The sequence below is a fragment of the Uranotaenia lowii genome, chromosome 2 (assembly GCF_029784155.1).
Source record: "Uranotaenia lowii strain MFRU-FL chromosome 2, ASM2978415v1, whole genome shotgun sequence".
In the NCBI taxonomy this organism is placed as follows: Eukaryota; Metazoa; Arthropoda; class Insecta; order Diptera; family Culicidae; genus Uranotaenia; species Uranotaenia lowii.
In genome coordinates this window covers 208,340,702-208,363,299 of record NC_073692.1, presented here as the reverse complement: position 1 = coordinate 208,363,299, position 22,598 = coordinate 208,340,702, and the positions used below count along the sequence as shown (strand labels likewise).

The 22,598-nt window shown below is 37.7% G+C and overlaps 2 protein-coding genes across 3 annotated transcripts in view; one reads left to right on the top strand and one right to left on the bottom strand.

Moving 5' to 3' along the window:
* Positions 1-4,821: 4,821 nt before the first annotated feature.
* LOC129746311 (60S ribosomal protein L38) lies at positions 4,822-5,389 on the bottom strand. Its single transcript, XM_055739912.1, has 2 exons — positions 5,264-5,389; positions 4,822-5,192 (listed from the first exon to the last, which is right to left on the bottom strand). The coding sequence occupies exon 2, from the start codon at positions 5,189-5,191 to the stop codon at positions 4,979-4,981; it is 213 nt and encodes a 70-aa protein (XP_055595887.1). The 5' UTR covers position 5,192; positions 5,264-5,389; the 3' UTR covers positions 4,822-4,978.
* Positions 5,390-7,251: 1,862 nt separating this feature from the next.
* Positions 7,252-22,598, top strand: part of LOC129740991 (carnitine O-palmitoyltransferase 1, liver isoform) — a 120,606-nt gene continuing 105,259 nt past the window's right edge. For both annotated transcript variants that reach the window (XM_055732676.1, XM_055732674.1), the window contains exon 1: positions 7,252-7,635. The gene's annotated coding sequence lies outside the window, so the exon portion shown is untranslated. The remainder of the gene's footprint in view (positions 7,636-22,598) is intronic.

Below are 22,598 nucleotides of genomic sequence, written 5' to 3'. Positions count from 1 at the left end.
CTCTGAGTTCACTCGGCTACCGCAAAAACAAGCGAGTTATCGCCCTGACGGTGTGGAAATCCCGGATTTGTAGGGCGAACTGGAACGCACTTGCTGACGATAATGGCCCGGATGGTGATGGTGATACAATGCTGCTTTCAACTTGGCAATATAACACTTGCCAATTGTCCGTGTGAGGAAATCCGGCAATTGACGACCGAACCAGCAACGAAAATCACTCCTCTTGAAAAAACTCACTTTATTTGGCGAGAGAGAAAAAAAACACACCCCGGCACTGCAGTAAATGAAAACACGTCCGCACTGTGCGAGCTACTAGGATGGAATGAAAAAAAAAAAAAGAAAAAAAGTTTTTATTGCTGCATAGTTCGTTCCATTCTCGAGTAACGCATCAGCTGTCTGGTGCCCCGTCTATCAGAACGGAGCTGAACGAGTCGAGGCTATCCAGCGGCGCTTCCTGCGGTTTGCCCTACGTCACTTGAATTGGTACGATCCGTTTCGTCTGCCAAGCTACGAAAATCGTTGCCGCCTTATAGACTTGGACACGCTTCAAGTTCGTAGGAACGCTACTCGAGCTCTGGTTGTGGCTGACCTGCTGACATCGAGAATAGACTCACCCACGCTGCTGGAGGCTGTCCCTCTCAGTGTACGACCCCGAGGATTAAGAAACCAGCATTTGCAGCTCTACGTCCCCATTTGTCTGAACAACTATGGGGCCAACAGCGCTTTTGTCGGAATCTTAAAAACTTTTAATCGTTTTTCTGCGCATTTCGACTTTGACGTTTCGAGAAATGTGTTCCGAAGGAAAATATTAGACGTGTCCAGAACTGTGTCGAGTGGATTTTAATTTTGATAAGTTATTTAGGATTAAGTTATCATTTGGATCAACATATGATCCGTTGATTTTTTATACAAATAAACAAATAAAATCGCATGTTTTTTGTAAATTTTAAAATAACTGATTATTATTATTATTATTATAATTTATTTGAGACCTTTTAACCACCCGGGTCATTCGGGTCTATTTAAAATAACTGATGAAATCAATAATTTTTCCGGGGCAAATTTGACCAACAGTAAACTTTTTCACATTATCATCATTAACTCAGTCTGTAGTTTGAATTTTTGAAAACTGTTTTCTACGTTTGAATTGAGTATCAAATAGGCAAAATTTGGTTTGTATTTGAAATTTATTTCTGATAATAAAAATAAAATTTTAAAATCTTAAAATATCTATTTTTTCCAAGGCTCGCAAACAAACAGCTCTCCTGATGCTACTAAAAAGCATTTAAAATATAAAACATGCCGCATTTCCCTTACCAGGAAAAATAATCGAAATATATTTGAAAAAAAAAGTGACCAATCTTACCCGGATTAGGGTACGTCAATATGATGTCCCATTAATCTTAAAACTTTGGATGTACAAGCGTTATGATTATCTGTGGACATTAAATGTCCAGTTATACCCTTGTGCGTATAACCAGTATAACTTTAAACTTCAGTTTTCTTGGACACTAAGTGATTTTTTTTGAGTACCGTCAGCTGGTGTTAAAACCGTACTTGTCAATCAATGAACCGTTAAAATTATTTAAGTTACACCAGAAATTTTTTGGAAAGAGCATTGGAAAGTATTTTGGCACATTTTTGCACCTTTGGATTTTCAAAATACGAAACACAGAATTTTTTACGAATTTTTAAAGGAATTTCTGACAGTTTGTAATTTCTCAGATTTTCTTACACTTAAATTCAACTTTGCACTGGGTTTGAGTATATTAACGCAAGATTTCCGCAATAAATTTATATTCACCGGAAAGGCAGTTTCATACGGATTTTAGTGGTGTCATTACATTAGTGCTGCAATACTAAGGTTTTACATAAAATCAGCCTGCGTGAATAAAACTGAAGCTTTTCGTTTTTTACTCGTGCACACTTTCCGATGTCTATGAATATTTGGTTATATTTCACTCACTTCCTACAAATTTCAACTAAAAACAAAAATATCAAAATTGGGACAGAATGCGTGCAGGATCACGTGTTTTGCGCTCAAATTTTTAATGGTGTTAACTTTTGAGAAAAGCCGGATTTCAAAACGAAATGTCATTCTTTTCATTTGCTGTCTCCCAAATTATGATGAGAATGTAATTGTAGGTAACAAATTTCCCCTCTATTTAATTTTAAAAGGTGCACCAATATTCGATTCCAAAAATCAGCTGCCGCCATATTTGCGGCGCATGATATCAGTAAAGAAATAGGATTTCGTTGCCTACATGGAGACGTTTGACCTATTAGGATACCAAAAAGTGTATATTAAAAAGCGGAATTTTCGAAAATTTTAGCAATGACAAATGATTTTTTGCCAAAGTACGGTTCGTTAACAAAAATACGATGAACATATTACTGAATATTTGGTGTTACAACCATTATATTCCATATTATCATCATTCCATTTCTGCCCCACGATGTGTGAAGCAGTTTTAGTTTTTTACAAAAATATCATCAAAAACAAGGTTTTCTTCTTCTTCTTCATTTTTTTTAAGTAAGACGTAAATCCCGTAAATCAGATGTCTGAATCGCCGTAAACGTTCAATTTGCTCCTCAAATGATTGGTAGCGCTGTAAGCTTAACTAGTGCGTTCTGTACAGTCTTCCCCACTTGGTGGCGCTGGTATTTATTCGAAAATCATTGCAGGGAAAATGTAAGAAAGTGAAAATGCTTGCAATTAAAAATAGGTACCTACAGGCAGTTTATTTGGACAACATTTAGTTGCATGCTTCTATTTAGGTGCATTAGGTATAATTTATCTGTGTGCATTATGTGCATACGAAAATATTTAATTTAATCACGATAGGTAATTCGTCGAATCGAATCAACTTCGCACCGAATTAATCCGAGAATCGCAGCCTCGTCGCCAAAATTTTGAGATCAATCAAAACACGTGCGTACATTTTCAGCTATTTTCAGTCGTCTCTGGTCTTCTTTATGGTAGCTGTGGATGAGAAAATTCTTACATCATGGTCGGTTAAAGTATCCTAATTTTCCTTCAATACTTGTCCAAGATTCTCAAGAACCGTACCGCGAAGTCACGGCCACTTCCACGCATAGTCGTCGCAACCCAGCCATAAACACCGTGCTTGCGGGGCAAGCTAATCAAAATATTTAAACAATACAACAATCCTATCCGGTGCTGTTTGCCCAAGTTAGATCAACCCAAACAAAACCGGCAACGGAGCTTGTCGTGTCGTTTCGTTTGCGCTGGACCAAGTCCAACTGAGTAAAAAAAAACATACCTTTTCAATTATTTCACACCCCCTCGCCGTGGCGGTTTGCCGTTCGATGGATGAAAACAGGAGGAAATATGTTGCCCTTGAAGTTTATCGCTGAGGGGTTGTAAATCTTAATTGTGCAAGTGCATGTTAGGAGTATGACCTTCAAGCGGAAATATAGTAAAAATTGCATTTTTTTTATGAAGAAAACAGAAGGAAGATCAAAAGAAAAAATTAAATTGCTGATAAAAAGTCGAGTTTGAGATACAGATTTCAAATTTTACAATTTTGATTCCAGATTCAGATTTCAGATTTAGATTCAAGATTCAGACGTTTGAATCAGATTCATTTTTAAAATATTTTTTTAAGTTTTAGTTTCAGAATACAGTTTGAGATTTCAGGGTTCAAAATTACCCTTTCTTCTTTTGTTGAATGAAAAATAAATGAGCACAAGTCTTATTGAGCATTTTTTGAAAATAGAAGAACGCTTGTAAACTCCTATGTAAACAACAGATACTTTATTGACTAATATTTCATTTCATTCATCTGCATAAATTCGTTTATCATAAGAGGGTGAAAATAAATAGCTAAATCGGAGTGAATCGGTGCCTGAAAATTCAAGCAATCTAAATTCTTCCGAAAATCACTTTGAATGCCATGGAGGTGCTCAATAAATGCTGAGTTAATTTTTTACCACGTCCTTGTAGAAAACGCCGTAATGTATACTATTAATAGATGACCTATCCCATCAAGGCCTTTTTTTGTTATTTAAAAGCCCATCAAGGACTAGTTATATTTATGGATTTTGAATATCCAACGCACGCATGTATTTTCAAGGAACTGACGGTTTTCATGGAAAAAGTTAGCTTTAAGTTTAAGTTTATTATTCGAAATTACGGTAGCCTCAAAGTTACATGTAACTGTTGTACAAGGTCAAGGATAGTAAACGTTAAGTGAGATTACAAAATAACATTCGGTTTCTTGAAATAGCGGTGCCTAGAATGAACAACTAACTAAAATGAACGAAAGAAAGTAACTAAAATGTATACATATGGTACCTGAAAATCAATGTTTTCGAAAGTTCGAAAACCTTTATTTTAAATATTATACATACCTTGGTAAGCCTTACAATTTCACTAACATATAAGAGAGCAATCTTCTTTACTATTGATACCTACCGGTTTTTTTTGAATGGTTTGAAGTAATTTATAATTTATTAACTTAAACGTAGCCTATCAGTTACAATGAACTATTATTTCAGGTTAAATAGGATCAAGAATAATCCTGGCTATCAATTTTACTATTTTGAAAGAATATTTTGTAACTTTGAGGCTACCGTTACTTCGAATGATAAACTAAACTTAACTGAAATGTTTTGAATGGTCAAATGCTGTTTAGACCAACTAGCAACGTAGAACTAAAATACGAAACCAATAGAATTCGAGAAAGGCTGAAGCATGGCTTTACCAAAATAAGTCACTTTTTTGCACATTTTATAAAATCCTTCATAAAATAACCAAACGGACTAGGGGAAAACTGTAAATAATTAACACACCATAAGTTGATCGCTCATTGCCAAGCTTTTATTGGCATCCTTTCATATTTTTTCCCGGAACCATTGCTTGAATGGTTCGCGCAACACTCTTCCAACCGTTTGTGATCATCATCCATGAATAAAATAAAAACGCATCCTATTCAGTAAACCCGAGGAACACATCCTACTTGACTTCCTTGACCTGCAGGCCCGGTGGCAGAGATTGCTTCAGCTTTTCGGCCTTCTCCTTGTCCTGCACGACCAGGGTGTACAGGTACCGGGAGCAGCGGATCTTGAACTTGGTGTTGTTTTCGTTCTTCTTTATCTTGACGGCACGGGCATCCTTCCGGCGGGCCTTGATGAGGAAGTCTTTCACTTCTTTAATTTCCTTCGGCATTCTGAAAACAAATAACAGGCTGTTGTAATAACTGGTTGATGCGGGAACATTTTAGGACCTAAAAAAACTTACTTGATTATGATTTACGGTAAAAATCCGGAAAATTCGACTCTGCGAACCGAACGTGCGTGTTGACTTGACGGTGCCAAACGTCAAAAAAGAAAGACAGTAAAACAAACATGGCGGCAGCTGAACTTCCGGATGATCGGAAACTTCATTCTTTCGCACGATTATAACGACACCTGGCAGAAATATCTGAAACACTGTGCCTGTACTGAGAAAATCAATGGGTTAGAAAAAAAAATTGTAACTTAAGAATTTTTGTTTTCGCAAATAGTTCTTTAATTTGTTGATAGCAAAAGAATTTATAAATTGATGAATAATTTAAACGAAGATAAATATTGAAATACATTCAAAAAAAATTCGATTCTTTTGTCCCCCCTTATGAAAATAGGTCAACGTTTTCCTGTTTTTTTTTGTTAATTGCTGCAAGAAAAAATAGTTTTCACATTTTTACAGACATTTTTAAATTTCATATTTAACAGCGTGTTCGTAAACTGATTTGTTAGGTAATGCATCGATTTGTTTGGTAGATGTCAAATCACCTTCGCAATGCTTTAGCATACAGTTTGTTTAATTTACGAACGCCAGCACCGATAGAAAAAAATCACTTCGGTAGAACAAATCAATTTACGAACACGCCGTAAAACAACTACAGAAATTTCCAAGCTCACCTTCACTGACCATAACCGAATCATTTTCATTTTTGACAGTTCTTGGTGCGATGGAAGAATCGATTGTATACCGATTGGCATAAAGTCAATTGGCATAAAGCCGTTTGGCATAACGCCGTTTGGCATAAAAGTCGTTTGGCATAAAGTCGTTTGGCATAATGGCCGTTTGGCATAATGGTCGTTTGGCATAATGATCATTTGGCATAATGGCCGTTTGGCATAATGGCCGTTTGGCATAAAATGATGGATAAAAATTTCGAGGAAGCCTCCTCACGCTTCGCGTTCGAACTAAAATAAAATATGGTCCTTACGCTTCGCGTTGCGGACCGGGCTAGGGGATTGTCCCTAACTTTGGGTAGTGGCCGTTCTAAAATGATGGATGCAAATTTCGAGGAAGCCTCCTCACGCTTCGCGTTCGAACTAAAATGAAGTATGGTCCTTACGCTTCGTGTTGCGGACCGGGCTAGGAGATTGTCCCTAGCTTTGGGTAAACCTAGAAACACGGGGCCTTCCTAGGGCTTTGAATAAACCTAGAAAGACGTGGCCGTCCTAAAATGATGGATGCAAATTTCGAGGAAGCCTCCTCACGCTTCGCGTTCGAACTAAAATGAAGTATGGTCCTTACGCTTCGTGTTGCGGACCGGGCTAGGAGATTGTCCCTAGCTTTGGGTAAACCTAGAAACACGGGGATTTCCTAGGGATTTGATTAAACCTAGAAAATCGGTAAATTGAAAAAAAAACTTATGTATTTTAATGTTTAGCAACATTTTATGTTACCTTATAAATTTTTATATTTTTATGCCAAACGGCCATTATGCCAAATGACCATTATGCCAAACGTCCATTATGCCAAACGGCCATTATGCCAAACGACTTTATGCCAAACGACTTTTATGCCAAACGACGTTATGCCAAACGGCTTTATGCCAAATGACTTTAGGCCAAACGGCGTAGGACCGGAAGAATCGCTACCGATTTGGGTTAAAATGGAACCTCATCTAAGAAATCGCTCAAAATCACATGAATAATAAATTTTACAAAAAATTCAAAATAATTGCGATGACGCTCTATAATTGTTTAAATTTCTTCACTTTATGAGGTTAATGTTCTTCTTTTTGAGGTTTACTTCCATGTTTCATTTCCAAATAATAGTCTAGGAAAAGGGTTCACCAAAAATCAGTCAGATGTCGCGCTCATCATCAGGAATCTTTCTTTTGAACTTTGTTTGTTTTCATCATTTCCGTTTTGTTCTTCATCTTCTTGGTGGATGAAACGTCATCAACCAATCGAAAACGTCAGAAATTCAAACTTCAGTTCGCTTTGAGATTTTCTTCGGAGAAATCGTGTGCGTATTTGTTCGTGCCGTGTCTTCGTTATTTACTTTGAGGTCCTGCGGCTGGGGGTGTTAGATTGAGATTTTTTTTTTTGATGTTCGGGCTCTTAAATTACGTTGTTGCTGCGAGCATTAGAAGATTTCGTTGATTATTCAATGATTCAGCTGTGTCGCGTAGTTTGGACGTTTTGATTCTTTCAACAGTGGTCGTGGCTTAAATTTGATTATAAAGTGCGATCTATTTCGAAGAGTTACTGAAAAGTGAAGCTATTACATCGTTCAGTGCATTTCCGTCTTTTAAAAATAGACACATCTAAAGTCTTGAAAAAAAAACAGGAAAGCTATTTTGGGAAATTCAGAAGCCAGCATCGATTTGGGTAAGTTGAATAAAGTTTGATTAAATCACACATGTACATTAAAATTCAAATTATGGTAAGATTTTGGGAAATCCCTTTTGCTGCTGCTGCGCTGTAGTAGATTGCTGACCTACTTTCGCGTTTCGCTTTAAATTTTAATCTCATTAGCTTGTGTTAGTAACGTATTTTGCTTGGATTTACCGCGCGCTGTACGGAACTCTATCGCAGAAAGGACATCCATTTGAATCGGCATTTTGAAAAATTCGTAACCGAGATAAATCATTCGAAATAAGCTGTAAAGCTTAATGTAAGTTAAAGAAAAAGACAAAACTAATCCAACAAGCCACGATTTTGAAAAAAAAAATCCTAACTAACCTTATACAGGGTGTCGACTACCTGGAAAATCAGGGAATTCAATTTGCATCAGGGAAAATCAGGGAATTTTTCCACCAATCAGGGAAAAAATAATGATCCTGATTTTATTTGAAGAAATTGAAACGTCGTAGTTTGTTTATTATCTGCTTAAAAGTGTCCAGAATTCTCCAAAATCGTCAAAATGATCTGCTTTCTTTCACATGGCAACGCGAATGTTGAACGTGGGTTTTCAGTAAATTCCAAATGTCTCTTCGAAAATATGCGTGAAGAATCAGTGGTGGCTAAACGACAAATCTATGATGTTGTTTTTATGCTGGAGGGATACAAACAGTCCAAATTTCCAACAAACTTATTCAGAGAGTTCGAAATTCACATGCTCTCTGTATTTGAAAGACAAAGATAGCCGCAAAAAGGAAGCTCTTGAATCAGATCAAAGAAAGCTGATGAAACGTCATCAAGAAGCGGAAGCAAAATCGCTTGAGGTGAAACGGAGGAAAATTTTGGAAGACGCACAGAAGAAGGCTGATTGCTTGCAAGAGAAAATTGTTATGCTGAAATCATAAGAATTTCTACAAGTGGATCCGAACTGGCTGACTCATGGGAATTTTTTTTAATTATCTGACAATTTGTGCCGGGGGTCTTCAGATTTTCCCCAAAATTGAAAATTTGGTTATTTTTTGCGACTTAAAAACACATGTATTTTTTCAGATTTCTAACATTTTTATTTTTCGAGTTAGCTTCGGTTAAATTTTTTTGTAAATAAAAAATAACCATTTTTCAAAGCTACATAACTGTTATTTTTCAACGGAAATTATAAAATAGCAGATCAAAATGCATTGAAATTTCATCAGCTTTCCAAATAAAATATTTGAAAAAAAAATTAAATAATTACCTTCAACATGAAAAGTTCATTGGTTTGGCATCACTCGCCGAAGGCGGTCGCGTTTTTATCGCTGCTAGTGAAAAAAAAACAATTTCGTCGAAAGAGTGGTTTCAAAGTTTATTTTTGAAGTGCGACTACAATAAAACCGTGGGTGCAATATTACACCGATTGGAAAAGGATTATTCCTTACCAGCAGCCGGATACATCCGAATAAAATCTCCCGCAGCGCCGGTTGGATCTTATTGGAAGCCCGAATAATTCGGACTTTGATTGCCGTTGTCGGGGAACCAACTCATCCTGGTGACCACAATTGTTGACCATCTACGTCCTGATCAAGGCGGACAGGCAGTACGGACGGACGGACATCCGATCGAAAGAAAACCACGTGGCGGTCGGCCATTGTTGACGTTAGATATTTGGACCATCGCAGACACTGAAGGAAATCGTCGTTTTCGAATTAAGAAACAAGTTTGTAACTTCTTTTTTTTTCTCTTTTCCTACCCTATCATTTTCACTATTATATTTTGAATTTTCAGTGCTTCGTTCAAATTTTGAAAACGGAAGACACTAGTGTCTCCGTTGATAAAAATGGACGAAGGCGGGGGGTTAAACGCCTCAACCGAGGACGATGAGAATTCAACCTACGAGAATGAAGAGCATTTGGAGGATACAGATGATGCTGGTCCCTCAAATGCGATCCATTCTCAGGTGGGTGGTAATTCTTCATCGCCCTCGGTTAAGAGTGGAACAACCCGGCTCCGAAAATACACAGAGGGCTCATCTCTCACTGGACCTTGGGTGGTTTTCATCCGGCCCAAAGTAAATGGTAAGCAACTAAATGTGGTACAGATCACCAAAGATCTGGCGAGGTGGCCCTCTGTATCTAGTATTACTAAAGTACGTCCGAACAAGCTGCGCGTTGTTGTGGCTGACCGGAAAGCCGCAAATGAAATTGTAGCCAGCAATTTCATTAACCTTGAGTACCGTGTTTACATCCCCTCTCGAGACGTAGAGATCGAGGGCGTGATCACAGAGATGAGTCTCAAGGAGGAGTACATTAAATCCAACGGCGTTGGTAAGTTCAAGAGCCTTGATTCGACTTCGGTTGAAATCTTGGATTGTCGCCAACTCAGAACTACCACCGTCGTTAATGGAGATAAAAGGTACACTCCTTCAGCCTCATTTCGTGTTACCTTCGCAGGTACCGCCCTCCCTAACTACGTCTTGATTGACGGAGTTTTGAGGCTTCCTGTGCGGCTCTTTGTGCCTCGACCGATGCAATGTAAAAATTGCATAAAATTGGGACACACAGCGTCCCACTGCTACAACAAGACGCGTTGTCCCAACTGTGGGGAGACTCATGGGGAAGGAGCGTGCTCAGCAATAGAGCAGAAATGTGTCTATTGCGGGGGCTCACCCCATGATATCTCCCTGTGCGAGGCATTCAAGAGCCGCTGGGATAAACAAAGGCGCTCTTTGAAGGAACGGTCAAAACGTTCCTATGCAGCAATTTTAAAGAGCGCGGCGCCTCCGACCCAACCCCAATGCAGTAACATCTTCTCAGTGCTGTCAGTTGACAGTGAAGACACTGATTCCACTGATCAGGATAGACCAGTTATCTTCGTTGGAAACTCCCGGAAACGGGCAAAACCTGCTCCTAAAACCCCCAAAGTTCCGGAAAAAATACCCTCAGTTAGCTCTACAATAAATAATAGACAAAAACCATCAAGTTCGAGAAATGCCAAAACAGGCCCTCCTGGATTCCCCATGAAATTTGTACCCCAGAGTAAACCAGAAGTGGCAGGATCTTCGAAGTCTCCAATATCCAACGTAGTTTCGGGAGAACCAACCTCCCAAGCGGGAATTTTCAAGCTAACTGATATAGTAAATGGAATATTATCGTTTTTCAACGTATCTGAATCCATAAGAGACATTGTTTTCGCAATGCTCCCCTTGGCAAAGACATTTTTGAAGCAATTGATGCAAACCTGGCCCCTTCTTTCAGTGTTTATCTCTCTCGATGGCTAATTTACGCCGAGAGGTCGGAGATATCACTGTTCTACAGTGGAATTGTCGTAGTCTAATTCCGAAAATGGATCCGTTCAAACATCTTCTTCATGAAATAAATTGTGACATTTTTGCGTTGTCCGAAACTTGGCTTTCTTCTCAATCGAACATTTCATTCCACGATTTTAATGTTATCCGTCTGGATCGTTACGATTCTTATGGAGGGGTGCTTTTGGGGATCAATAAGCGCCACTCCTTTTACAGAATCCACCTTCCATTATCAGGCGGAATTGAAGCTGTTGCGTGTCATACAACTATAAGAGGTAAGGACTTATGTGTTGTCAGTTTGTACTGGCCTCAGAGAGTTGCAGTGGATCGAAATCACCTAGAGGACCTGTGCTCAGTGCTCCCTGAGCCAAGGTTAATCCTGGGCGATTTCAATTCGCATGGAACTGTCTGGGGAGAACAAATTGACGATAGTCGTTCTACTCTTATCTATGACATTTGTGATAGTTTCAATTTAACAGTTTTGAACACGGGAGAAAAAACACGAATACCTAAACCACCTGCAAGACACAGTGCAATTGACCTCTCACTCTGCTCAAATTCACTATCATTGGATTGCCAGTGGAAGGTAATCCCTGATCCCAATGGTAGTGATCATTTGCCTATCAAAATTACAATCACCAATGGGGTCAGCTCTTCAAACACAATAAATATGACATATGACCTTACAAGACACATCGACTGGAAAAAGTACACGGACGAAATAACATCAGCTATCGGTTCTACGAATGTTTTACCTCCTACCGAGGAGTACCACTTTCTTTCACGATTAATACATGAAAGTGCACTTCGTGCTCAAACAAAACCCATCCCAGACTCATCAGTTCCTCGAAGGCCTCCAAACCCATGGTGGGACCAGCAGTGTTCCAAGCTTTATAAGGACAAATCAAAAGCATTCAAAGATTTTCGGAAATATGGATCTCTCGCCCTTTTTGAAGTATATGTTTCCCTTGAAAATAAGTTTAAAAAATTGATCAAGGGGAAGAAAAAGGCGTACTGGAGGAATTTTGTGGGTGGCTTATCACGAGAAACATCCTTGAGTACCTTGTGGAGAGTGGCACGCAGCATGCGTAATCGATCATCTACGAATGAAAGTGAGGAATATTCACATAGATGGATATTTAACTTCGCACGGAAAGTCTGTCCAGACTCTACGCCTGTACAAAAAATAATACGGGATGTGCCTCCAGATAGGTGTGGTATGGATTCCAGCTTTTCGATGGTCGAATTCTCACTTGCCCTCCTCTCTTGCAACAATTCAGCTCCGGGTATTGATAAAATCAAATTTAACTTGTTGAAAAACCTTCCGGACGCTGCCAAATTTCGCTTGTTAAATTTATTTAATCAATTCTTGGAGCATAACATTGTTCCCCAAGAGTGGAGACAAGTGAGAGTTATCGCTATCCAAAAGCCCGGAAAACCAGCGTCCGATGCGAATTCGTACCGTCCAATAGCGATGTTGTCTTGTATACGCAAATTGATGGAGAAAATGATTTTGTTTCGTTTGGATAAATGGGTTGAAACAAATGGTCTCCTTTCAGATACTCAATTTGGGTTTCGAAGGGGCAGAGGGACAAACGATTGTCTTGCTTTGCTGTCGTCAGAGATACAAATGGCGTACGCAAAACGTGAGCAAATGGCTTCAGTGTTTCTGGACATAAAGGGAGCTTTTGATGCAGTTCCAATAGAGGTGTTGTCAGACAAGTTGCACTCCCGGGGTCTGCCTCCTCTCTTGAACAACATCTTATACAGCTTGCTTTGTGAGAAACATCTGAACTTTGCTCACGGAGATATTGCAATTAGAAGAACCTCTTACATGGGCCTCCCGCAGGGTTCATGTTTAAGTCCACTTTTGTACAACTTTTACGTAAGTGACATCGACAGTTGTCTCTCTGAAGGCTGCACTCTAAGACAACTTGCAGATGACGGCGTGGTGTCTGTCACAGGATCTTCCGAGTCTCATCTGCACAGACCTTTACAAGATACTTTAGACAGATTGTCTTCCTGGGCTTTAGGGCTTGGGATTGAGTTTTCCCCTCAGAAAACGGAGATGGTGGTTTTCTCTAAGAAACATAGACCTGCTCAACCTAAGCTTCAACTCCTAGGCAGAACGATCACTCAATCGAGGTGTTTCAAGTATCTTGGGGTTTGGTTTGATTCCAAGTGTACCTGGAGAGCCCACATTGAGTATCTGAAAGGAAAATGCCAACAAAGAATCAATTTTCTCCGATCAATCACTGGCACCTGGTGGGGAGCCCATCCAGAAGATCTTTTAAAATTGTATCGAACAACTATTCTTTCAGTGATGGAGTATGGTAGCTTCTGTTTCCAGTCAGCTGCTAAAACTCACCTCATCAAACTCGAGCGTATCCAATATCGTTGTCTCCGCATAGCGTTGGGCTGTATGCCCTCAACGCATAACATGAGTCTTGAAGTTTTAGCAGGCATACTCCCACTGAAGGATCGATTTAATTTATTATCTCTCCGGTTCCTCATCAGGTGTGAGGTCATGAACCCATTGGTGATCGTAAATTTTGAAAGGCTACTTGAGCAAAATCTTCAAATAAGATTTATGTCTATATATCATGTCTTTATGTCCATGCAGTTTAATCCTTCTTCGTACTCTCCAACTCGTGTTTTCATCCATGACTACGACACCTCTTCTGTCCAGTTTGATTTGTCTATGCAGCAAGAAATTCGTGGAATCCCGGAATCGCATCGTCCACTTTTGATTCCAAGAATTTTCGATGCTAAATATAGACACGTCGATGCTGATAAAATGTACTTTACCGATGGGTCTCTAATAGAGGAATCAACGGGATTTGGAGTTTTCAACGAAATAGCTAGCGCCTCATATAATCTCCAGTCACCATGTTCTGTATACATTGCAGAGTTAGCAGCCATTTTTTGGGCGTTGGAAAGCGTCGCATCACGGCCAACAGAACACTACTATATTGTAACGGACAGTCTTAGTTCTGTTGAAGCAATCCGTTCAATAAGATCGGGAAAGCACTCGCCGTATTTCCTCGGGAAGATACGAGATATTCTGAGTGCTTTATCAAAACGTTGCTTTGCCATCACCTTTGTTTGGGTCCCCTCACATTGCTCGATAATGGGTAATGAGAGGGCAGACTCTCTGGCAAAAGTGGGGGCGACAGAAGGCGACACGTATCACCGTGAAATCGTCTTCGACGAATTTTACTTCTTGGCACGAAGGAACTCTGTTGTCAACTGGCAGCGCAAATGGAAAGAGGATGATATGGGTCGGTGGCTCCACTCGATTATTCCAAAGGTAAGCCTCAAACCCTGGTTTAATAGATTGGACCTGAGTCGGGATTTTATTCGTATATTCTCCCGTCTCATGTCCAATCATTATTCCATGGATGCGGTACTCTATCGTTTAAATATTGCTGGCAGCAATTTGTGTGGCTGTGGCCAAGGTTACCACGACATCGAGCATATTGTTTGGTCGTGCGAGGTCCATCTTGTCGCTAGAACGAATTTGATAGACTCCCTCCGGGCCCGAGGAAAACCACCCTATGTTCCAGTGAGGGATGTGTTAGCTGTGCTAGATTTGGACTACATGTTCGAAATTTATCTTTTTCTAAAAGCTATCGATCTCTGTCTATAATTCTTTTCAATTTCCTATTTCCCTTTCTATCTTTTTCTCCTCTTGAAACAAAAAGTGCTAGACCTAAGTAATCAATTGTTATAAACACAAAAACGAGTTTGGCTCCTTAAAACTCAAAGGTATGAGCCGTTTCAAATAAAGTAATTTATAAAAAAAAAAAAAAAAAACATGAAAAGTTGTAAATAAACTTTAAATGACGTCTAAAAGTACCGTCTGAACCACCGAATATTTTGCAAAAAATACCATTGTATAGCACGATTCATGATGCAACTTTCATCTGAAGACACCAAAGGGGGCCATTAACACCTTGAAGAGTTATGAAAGAAATAATGATAATAAATCTCTTTTTTGCATGGAAAATAAACAATGGTCGAACAACTGCACTCACATATGGAGATAGCAAGCACTTCTAACAACATGGAAACAAAAGAACTTACTATAGCAGGTGTAGGATCGCCCCTCGATGATAAGTGTTGTGATTGTCTACATCAATAACAAATTTAAGTTTATGTATAATCAAAGACGGCATTGGAAAAGAGGAAGGAAGTGATTTGACAGTTTAGGAGTGAAAACGTGGAAATTAGAAGCTGAGTATTTGATAGAAGAATAAACATTTCCAAATCGGGAAATAATTTAACTGGACTCTACAGCAGGTAAAAAACACTACTTTTCCGTGCTTTGTAGAGTGTTTGCAGCAAAACTGACTTTAAATTTTAACCAAAATTCTTAGTATCGTATTGTTAATGTGATATAACTAATAATGGGGATGTTGCTTTAACAACCTGGTCATAAACAATATAACTTATTAACTTTTCGATCAAAGATCATTGTGAAGCATAATCAATGCCAATAGTAGAAGGTTCAGTCCCTGTGTTTGGGATCACAAAAATGTGATTAAAAAATTAAATATAGACGTGCTTTACATTGTTTTTGTATCGGGAGCTAAGCACTGGACACCAAAATCCTTTCCCATTGATCAAAAAAGTATGAGAAAGTGACACAAATGTTGTAGAAATAATCGAAGAGCTCAGTATGGCCAGCCCAGGCTGTAAAATGAAGAAAATATGATACTTTTACCGTATTCGTTTTCTACATTCGCCCAGTTTTGAGGTTTACCATACTAGAAAGAACATAATTCGTCGTCAGTGTTTTGCTACCTCGATCGCTCACACACGAATCTTCAGTGTTTCACCGTCCATTTTAAATCGAATCTGGGGAATTACGGATGCAAAACATAGCGCATAAACTTCTAAAATTGACAGTAAAATGTGCATAACTTGTTGTGACCTGGTGCAAAACAGAGTATAAACGAATACGTTATTAGATTTTTGGATATAACATGAAGTCAGATAAGCTGCAACAAGCTACCGCCCTACTTTCATAACAGTCCCATATGCAAAAACAAGCAAGCGAAAAAATCAGCTTTTCCTGTTTTGGAATACATTCTTAAATTGTGACCACCACTTTCAGCATAAACGAAGATCGTTTCTAGGTTGTCATAATAAATCGTTAGACCTGAAATTTTCGAAATTGGGTTATTGGTAAGGTCGAGAGCACCATTTTTATTCATTATGGGACTGTTAATCGACCATATTTGAAACCTTTTTCAAATCTACTCGCATAACAGTCCCATACAGAATATATTTTGTTCGCCGAAAGAAGCATTGAAAAGTAACCAAATCCGTGGTATTTCACATATGGGACTGTTATTCAGGTATATTTCCTATAGGACAGCCACGAATTGATATTTTTTTTCGAAATTTCTAGAACAAAACCTCTTTTTTTAGTGTTTTATTTTGAAGCCTTATGTTGACCTAAAATGACGAAAATTCATATGGGACTGTTATGCGAGTAGGGGCAGTCTGAAAAGGATGAAAAAAAGTGTTTTTTTACCTGCTTTGATAAGTTCTTTTGTTTCCATGTTGTTAGAAGTGCTTGCTATCTCCATATGTGAGTGCAGTTGTTCGACCATTGTTTATTTTCGATGCAAAAAAAAAGAGATTTATTGTCATTATTTCTTTCATAATTCTTCAAGTTGTTAATGGCCCACTTTGGTGTCTTCAGATGAAAGTTGCATCATGAATCGTGTTATATAATGGTATTTTTTGAAAAATATTCGGTGGTGCAGACGGTACTTTTAGACGCCATTTAAAGTTTATTTACAACTTTTCATGTTGAAGGTAATTATTTAATTTTTTTCAAATATTTTATTTGGAAAGCTGATAAAATTTCAATGCATTTTGATCTGCTATTTTATAATTTCCGTTGAAAATTAACAGAGTTATGTAGCTTTGAAAAATGGTTATTTTTTATTTACAAAATAATTTAACCGAAGCTAACTCAAGAAATAAAAATGTAAAAAATTTGAAAAAATACATGTGTTTTTAAGTCGCAAAAATGAACCAAATTTTCAATTTTAGGGAAAATCTGAAGACCCCCGGCGCAAACCCGTCAGATTATAAAAAAAATCCTCTTATCTTAAAATGGATTATCATTATCACAAATAATACTTCCATTAAAATTATCGTAATAAATTAGTATTCTCGACTCAAAGCTTTCTGTGTATTTATTTTCGGGGGAAATATATTTTTTTATAACTTTAAGTTGCTTCTTCAGGTTGTTTTTCAAACCTGGAATTTTCTGGAAAAACGACTGGAAAATCAGGGAAAATCAGGGAATTTTATTACCAGATATGAGTCGACACCCTGTTATAAGAAGCTTGAGTCATAGGTAAAGCTTAAACATGTAACTAAGATTTCATTAAAAATTTCAAATAAAGAAGTTTATGTTAATTAAGTATTGAAACAATTACGCTTTGGTGGAAACATCTGTAGGCAACGCGTTGTTAGAATAAGTTTCGGCATTTAAGCAAGTATACATTCAGGCGTTTTCTAACAGTTTCGCCATCGTTCTGAAAAATGAATTAAGAAGTCTTCTCACCCCATTACAGAGGTGCCAGGTGTCCTGATTTATCAGGATTTGTCCTGATTTATCAGGATTTGTCCCGACTTATCAGGATTTGTCCTAATTTATCAGGATCCTGATTTATCAGGATTTGTCCTGATTTATCAGGATTTGCCCTGATTTATCAGGATTTGTCCTGATTTTCGAGAAACCGTCCTGATTTTTCAAAAACCCTTGAGTTGTCTTGATTTTTGAAAATTTGCCCCTAAAATGTCCTGATTTTCATAAAAAAAACCTCGTAAATATGATCGAATTTGTAGTTAAACTATGAGAAAATCTAATAAATAGGTTATTAAATAGTTAATCCCATTTAACAGATGATAATTTTCGGTTCAGATGATATTTAAATGATGTTTTTCTATATGAAATACTGACCAGCCAACAAGGAGTTTACAGCACATGTATTGCGCCTTTATTTATGCAGTCTAAGCAGAAATCCTTATAATTTTCATGAATCAAGAGATGTCCTGAAAAATCCTGATTTTTAACTTCGCGTTGTCCTGATTTTTTAGGAAACCACCTGGCACCCCTGCCCCATTACATAACTTAGGCCGATGACATAGTGAATGCGATGCGATGCGAATTGGCGGAAAATTTACGGACGCAGCCTACGCGAACTCGAGCGGCGGAACAAATTGACATCTGCTTCGCCGCGTTGAGTATGTCAGGTTTAAGCGATTCACATACATTTTCATCAAATGTGGTTCACCGCATTAAACCGCATTCGCCGCATCGCATCGCATCGTATTCACTATGTCATCGGCCTTAGACTACACTCAGAAATTTAAAAAATATTAAAAATATATTTCTATCTGCACGAAAAATTATAAATATGCAAAGTAAGCAAAAATTTATCAATTTTCGCATGGTTTGGATTCTAGTGTTACCATGAAAAACACTGTTAAATTAAATATTACAAGAAAATTACTGTGAAACTGTGATTCCCGTTTATTTGGCAACCTTGAAATATTATGTATCAACTGTATATTTCAAGGTCACCTAAAAAAATGTGGTAATGCTATGATCTTAAGTGGTTCATAAATACTGAGATTTAATGATGAAATTCATTGTTAAATAGAAAATCAATGTTCGGCCATATTATTATTATGATCTTTGCTAATCGGGTATTATGTTTTAATTACTCTGAAATTTGACTGACATTAATATCCAGAAATATGAAAAAATAACAATTCCAGTTATTTAAATTTATGCACCCGAATAATTTCTTGGCGTGTAATGATCCAATGCATAAAATTTAATAACCGAAATATTATTTTGTTCAAACAAACGCTTTGTGATTTGTGCGTTTGAGTCCCAACTAAACGGGTATGAGCACGTGCTAGATTCTTCAGTTGCAAAATGCCGCTCAACTTGACTACAAGCAGATTCCATTCTTTTCGAATTTGTGAATCATCTTTGAAAAGGATGGAATCTATAGCAGAAAATAATTATTAAAGAGAAAGTGCATTTGTTTTGTATGCTATGGTCAATAATGCACATTGACCATAGAACTTGTACGAAAATCAAACGATTTTCGTTTGCTTTTTCTGATTATTTCTGCTTTAAGCGTTTGCCTTTACATCCCGGCTCAAACTTTTTTTTTCTGACCACCAGATGTCGCTTCCATAACAATCATCACTCAGAAATAAATAAAATATCAATCAATTATTTTTTAGTTATTTTCACTTTTCTCCCTCTTAACGCACAAGGATATTTCTCATGGTGTAATTACTGGGATATTTCTCACTGAGAAATATTTCTGCGATTAAAATTTATGCATAGAGCATGCAGGATTGTTATGGAAGCGGCATCTGGTGGTCGGAAAAAAAAGTTTGAGCAGGGATAGAAAGGAAAACGCTTAAAGCAGAAATGAACACAAAAATCAAACGAAAATCGTTTGATTTTTGTACAAGTTTTACGGTCAATGTGCATTATTGACCATATCATAAAAACATGTGCACTTTCCCTGATAAAATTACTTGCTGCAATTGATTCCATATTTTTTAAATATGATTCAGTTAAATATTTAAAGATAATGGAATCGACATACAGTTATGTTAAGGGGCGTTATGTTACTGAAGAATCGCACGTGCTCAACCCGATTAGCTGGGACTCAAACGCACAAATCACAAAGCGTTTGTTTGATCAAAATAATATCTCTGTCATTAAATTTTAAGCATTGGATCATTACACGCCAAGAAATTATTCGGATGCATACATTTTAATATCTGAAAAAGTTATTTTTTAATATTTCTTAATATTGATGTCAGAGAAATATCTGTGTTATTAAAACATAATAATTTTGATATTTTTTTCATTTCTGAGTGATCCCATTTCTCAATGCATAAATTTTAATCGCAGAAATATTTCTCAGTGAGAAATATCCCAGTACACTGAAAATCGAAAATACCCAAACTTGAGAACTGCCACCCGCCAAACCTAAGTTCAAGATTGACAACTTAAGTTTGTGAAAAAATCACAGCTTGCCAATAAGCCAAACTTGTCCTTCAAGCGAAGAACTGTTTTTTTGGGGGGTTTTTGTTGTAAGCGCATCTGATTCTGTTACCTCCATCGTGGCAGATTTAGGTTTGGGGGGTAAGTTCAAAGCGAAGAACTGTTTTTTTGGGGGATAACTTTTATTCCCGCTTCATTCGCAGAAAGTCTCACATATACGATGATGTAGCTGCCTCTCTCAACAACTCTTCGGTGGTCGAGCGGTTAGCATCCTGAGATGGTAATCGCAAAGCCATTGCAGGTATGGGTGTGATTCCTGAACCTGGCGATATTTTTTTTTTATTTTGATTTCCATTTTATTGTGGTATCAGATTTTGGGGGATGAGTTCTCCTTTAAGAGCTTAACTTTGAGCTATGCCACCAAAAGCCAAACCTGTAGGGAGGGAGTTTCATTCGGGTTGGCGGGGAAAGTTCTCAAGTTTGGGTATTTTCGAGGTTCAGTGTAATTACACCATGAGAAATATCCGTGTGCGTAAAGAGGGAGAAACGTGAAAATACCTAAAAATTAATTGTTTGATATTTTATTTATTTCTGAGTGTAGGGTTACCATATCCCGTGACACCAAAAAGAGTACATTGAGATCATTTATCGAAAAAGTTAGGAGAAACTTTAAACAGCTTATCCGAACTCCAGCTTTTTAGGCTCCCGCGTTATCCCAGCCATCAGGTTGACACAAGATCCATATATTTATCGAGCTTGGCGGCCTGATGGTATGCAAAAGGATGTACAGTAGAACCACGTTAAACCCCGCTTACCCGTGGCAGTCGGTGGAAGGACCACCTCGGATTATATAAAATACATTGACAAACCCTATCCTCTGGTATTGCATATCGTTCAGGCGCATAGCTCGGGTCACACATGGATTTTATTTTTCTATTTAATCGAGGTTTCTGGCAAATTTAGATTTTAAACTTGCCAAAAACGCCAATTCCATAAATTTACAATATATCGCGACTTCAATGACAATTATAAATTTTCTTTTAAAATATTCTCTAAATTTTGTGCATATCGATTACTGTTTGCATTCTCAAAGGCGTTTTTTCGCGCTGACTATTCATAATGATTAAAAATGTATGATTATTTAAAACAAAATATTAAAGTAATTTTTTGTAGGCTGTATTCCTTTCGTAGTGTTTGCCTTAGATGTGAAACATTTTCATAAATTTAAATAATACATCGGTGTTTCTGATCATTTTTTTTTAAAGAGTACATTTTGTAAAATTTCTCAAAAAGAAAAATACGCCCATTCCTCGATCGAAAAAGAGTACATGTTCTCTTAAAAAAGATTGATGTTCTCATCATTTCAAATTCAATTATGATTAATATTTTTTTGTTTTTTGAAAATCAGGGCAACTCAGAACATTTTGAGACCAATTTTCAATTCAATTCAAGAGTTTGTAACCCTGTCACCGATCGACTAGGGCAGTAAATCCGATGCTTTGGATATGGATATTATATCCCTCCAGCCAGAGAAGGGCATGAAAGTTAAATAAAAAAAAAAGCTTGTATCTACACAACTCTCAGCACACACACATCCCATTACACATTACACATCACACATCTTCGAAACATGCAATCTAATAGCCACTCCAAAACTTAAATATCTAACTGAGGAACTCATCAGAAATAGTCCACAATGCCCATAATGACCTTCACCAAGTGGTGTGAGCAGATAGTATATCTGTCTACACCACATAGGTACGTCTCTCATCACTACCAATTATCGGACACTCAAGAGGGTAGTATACTCTGGAGTAATCAGGTGTCGGAGTATCTCTAATCGCTGATCGAACTCGATAGAATGAGCTACGGGTAGAGTGTTGAAACAAATCCCGAAACTGATCTCAGTACCAGTTGTCGGTTAACCGCAAAGCAGGCAGGCGTGATTTTAATCGAACGTTGGTAGAAAAATTCGGAGTGTTACAATACAAAGTGATAATCACTTCCGGTGACAACGTTAACACGTTAACAGTGCCTGACCGACAACGCAGCTTTTAGGCTGATTGTTAAATTTTTCGGGATTGCGACGTGAAGGGTGTGATAGAATCACTGAGGTAAAATTCAACGAATTTTTATATATGTGACATACATGTTAAGTCCACGTTTTTGCACAGGGTCATCATACGTGAATACCAGTTCGGCCGAACGAACAAAGAATTTTTGCACATGGTATTCGTTTTCTGTTCGATGGACCCCACAATGATGGGCTAATCTGAAAAACGTGGACACGGGATCGGTAAGATGAAACCTCCTGGAAAATAAAGGACAAATATCCTAATTTTGCCTCTTGGTCTTTTCTGCAGACCTATTTGTTCCGGAGCTTGATTTTTCTGCATAAATGTATTCGGAGTGGCAATTTTGACACAATGAAGCCGAAAGCCAATCCGCACAAAAATGGATTTGGGCTTGGTTTGCATGCATGCATGCTTTGTAAATTTGCTGACGTCGAGGGATACACTATAGTTTAAGACACGAAATTACACAAATACACACACACACATAGTATTAAGATCTAAATTATTTTTTTTAACAATTGACATTTTA

Coding starts and splice junctions, on each gene's coding strand:
- LOC129746311 (XM_055739912.1), bottom strand. CDS start 5,191: ATGCCGAAGGAAATTAAAGAAGTGAAAGACTTCCTCATCAAGGCCCGC.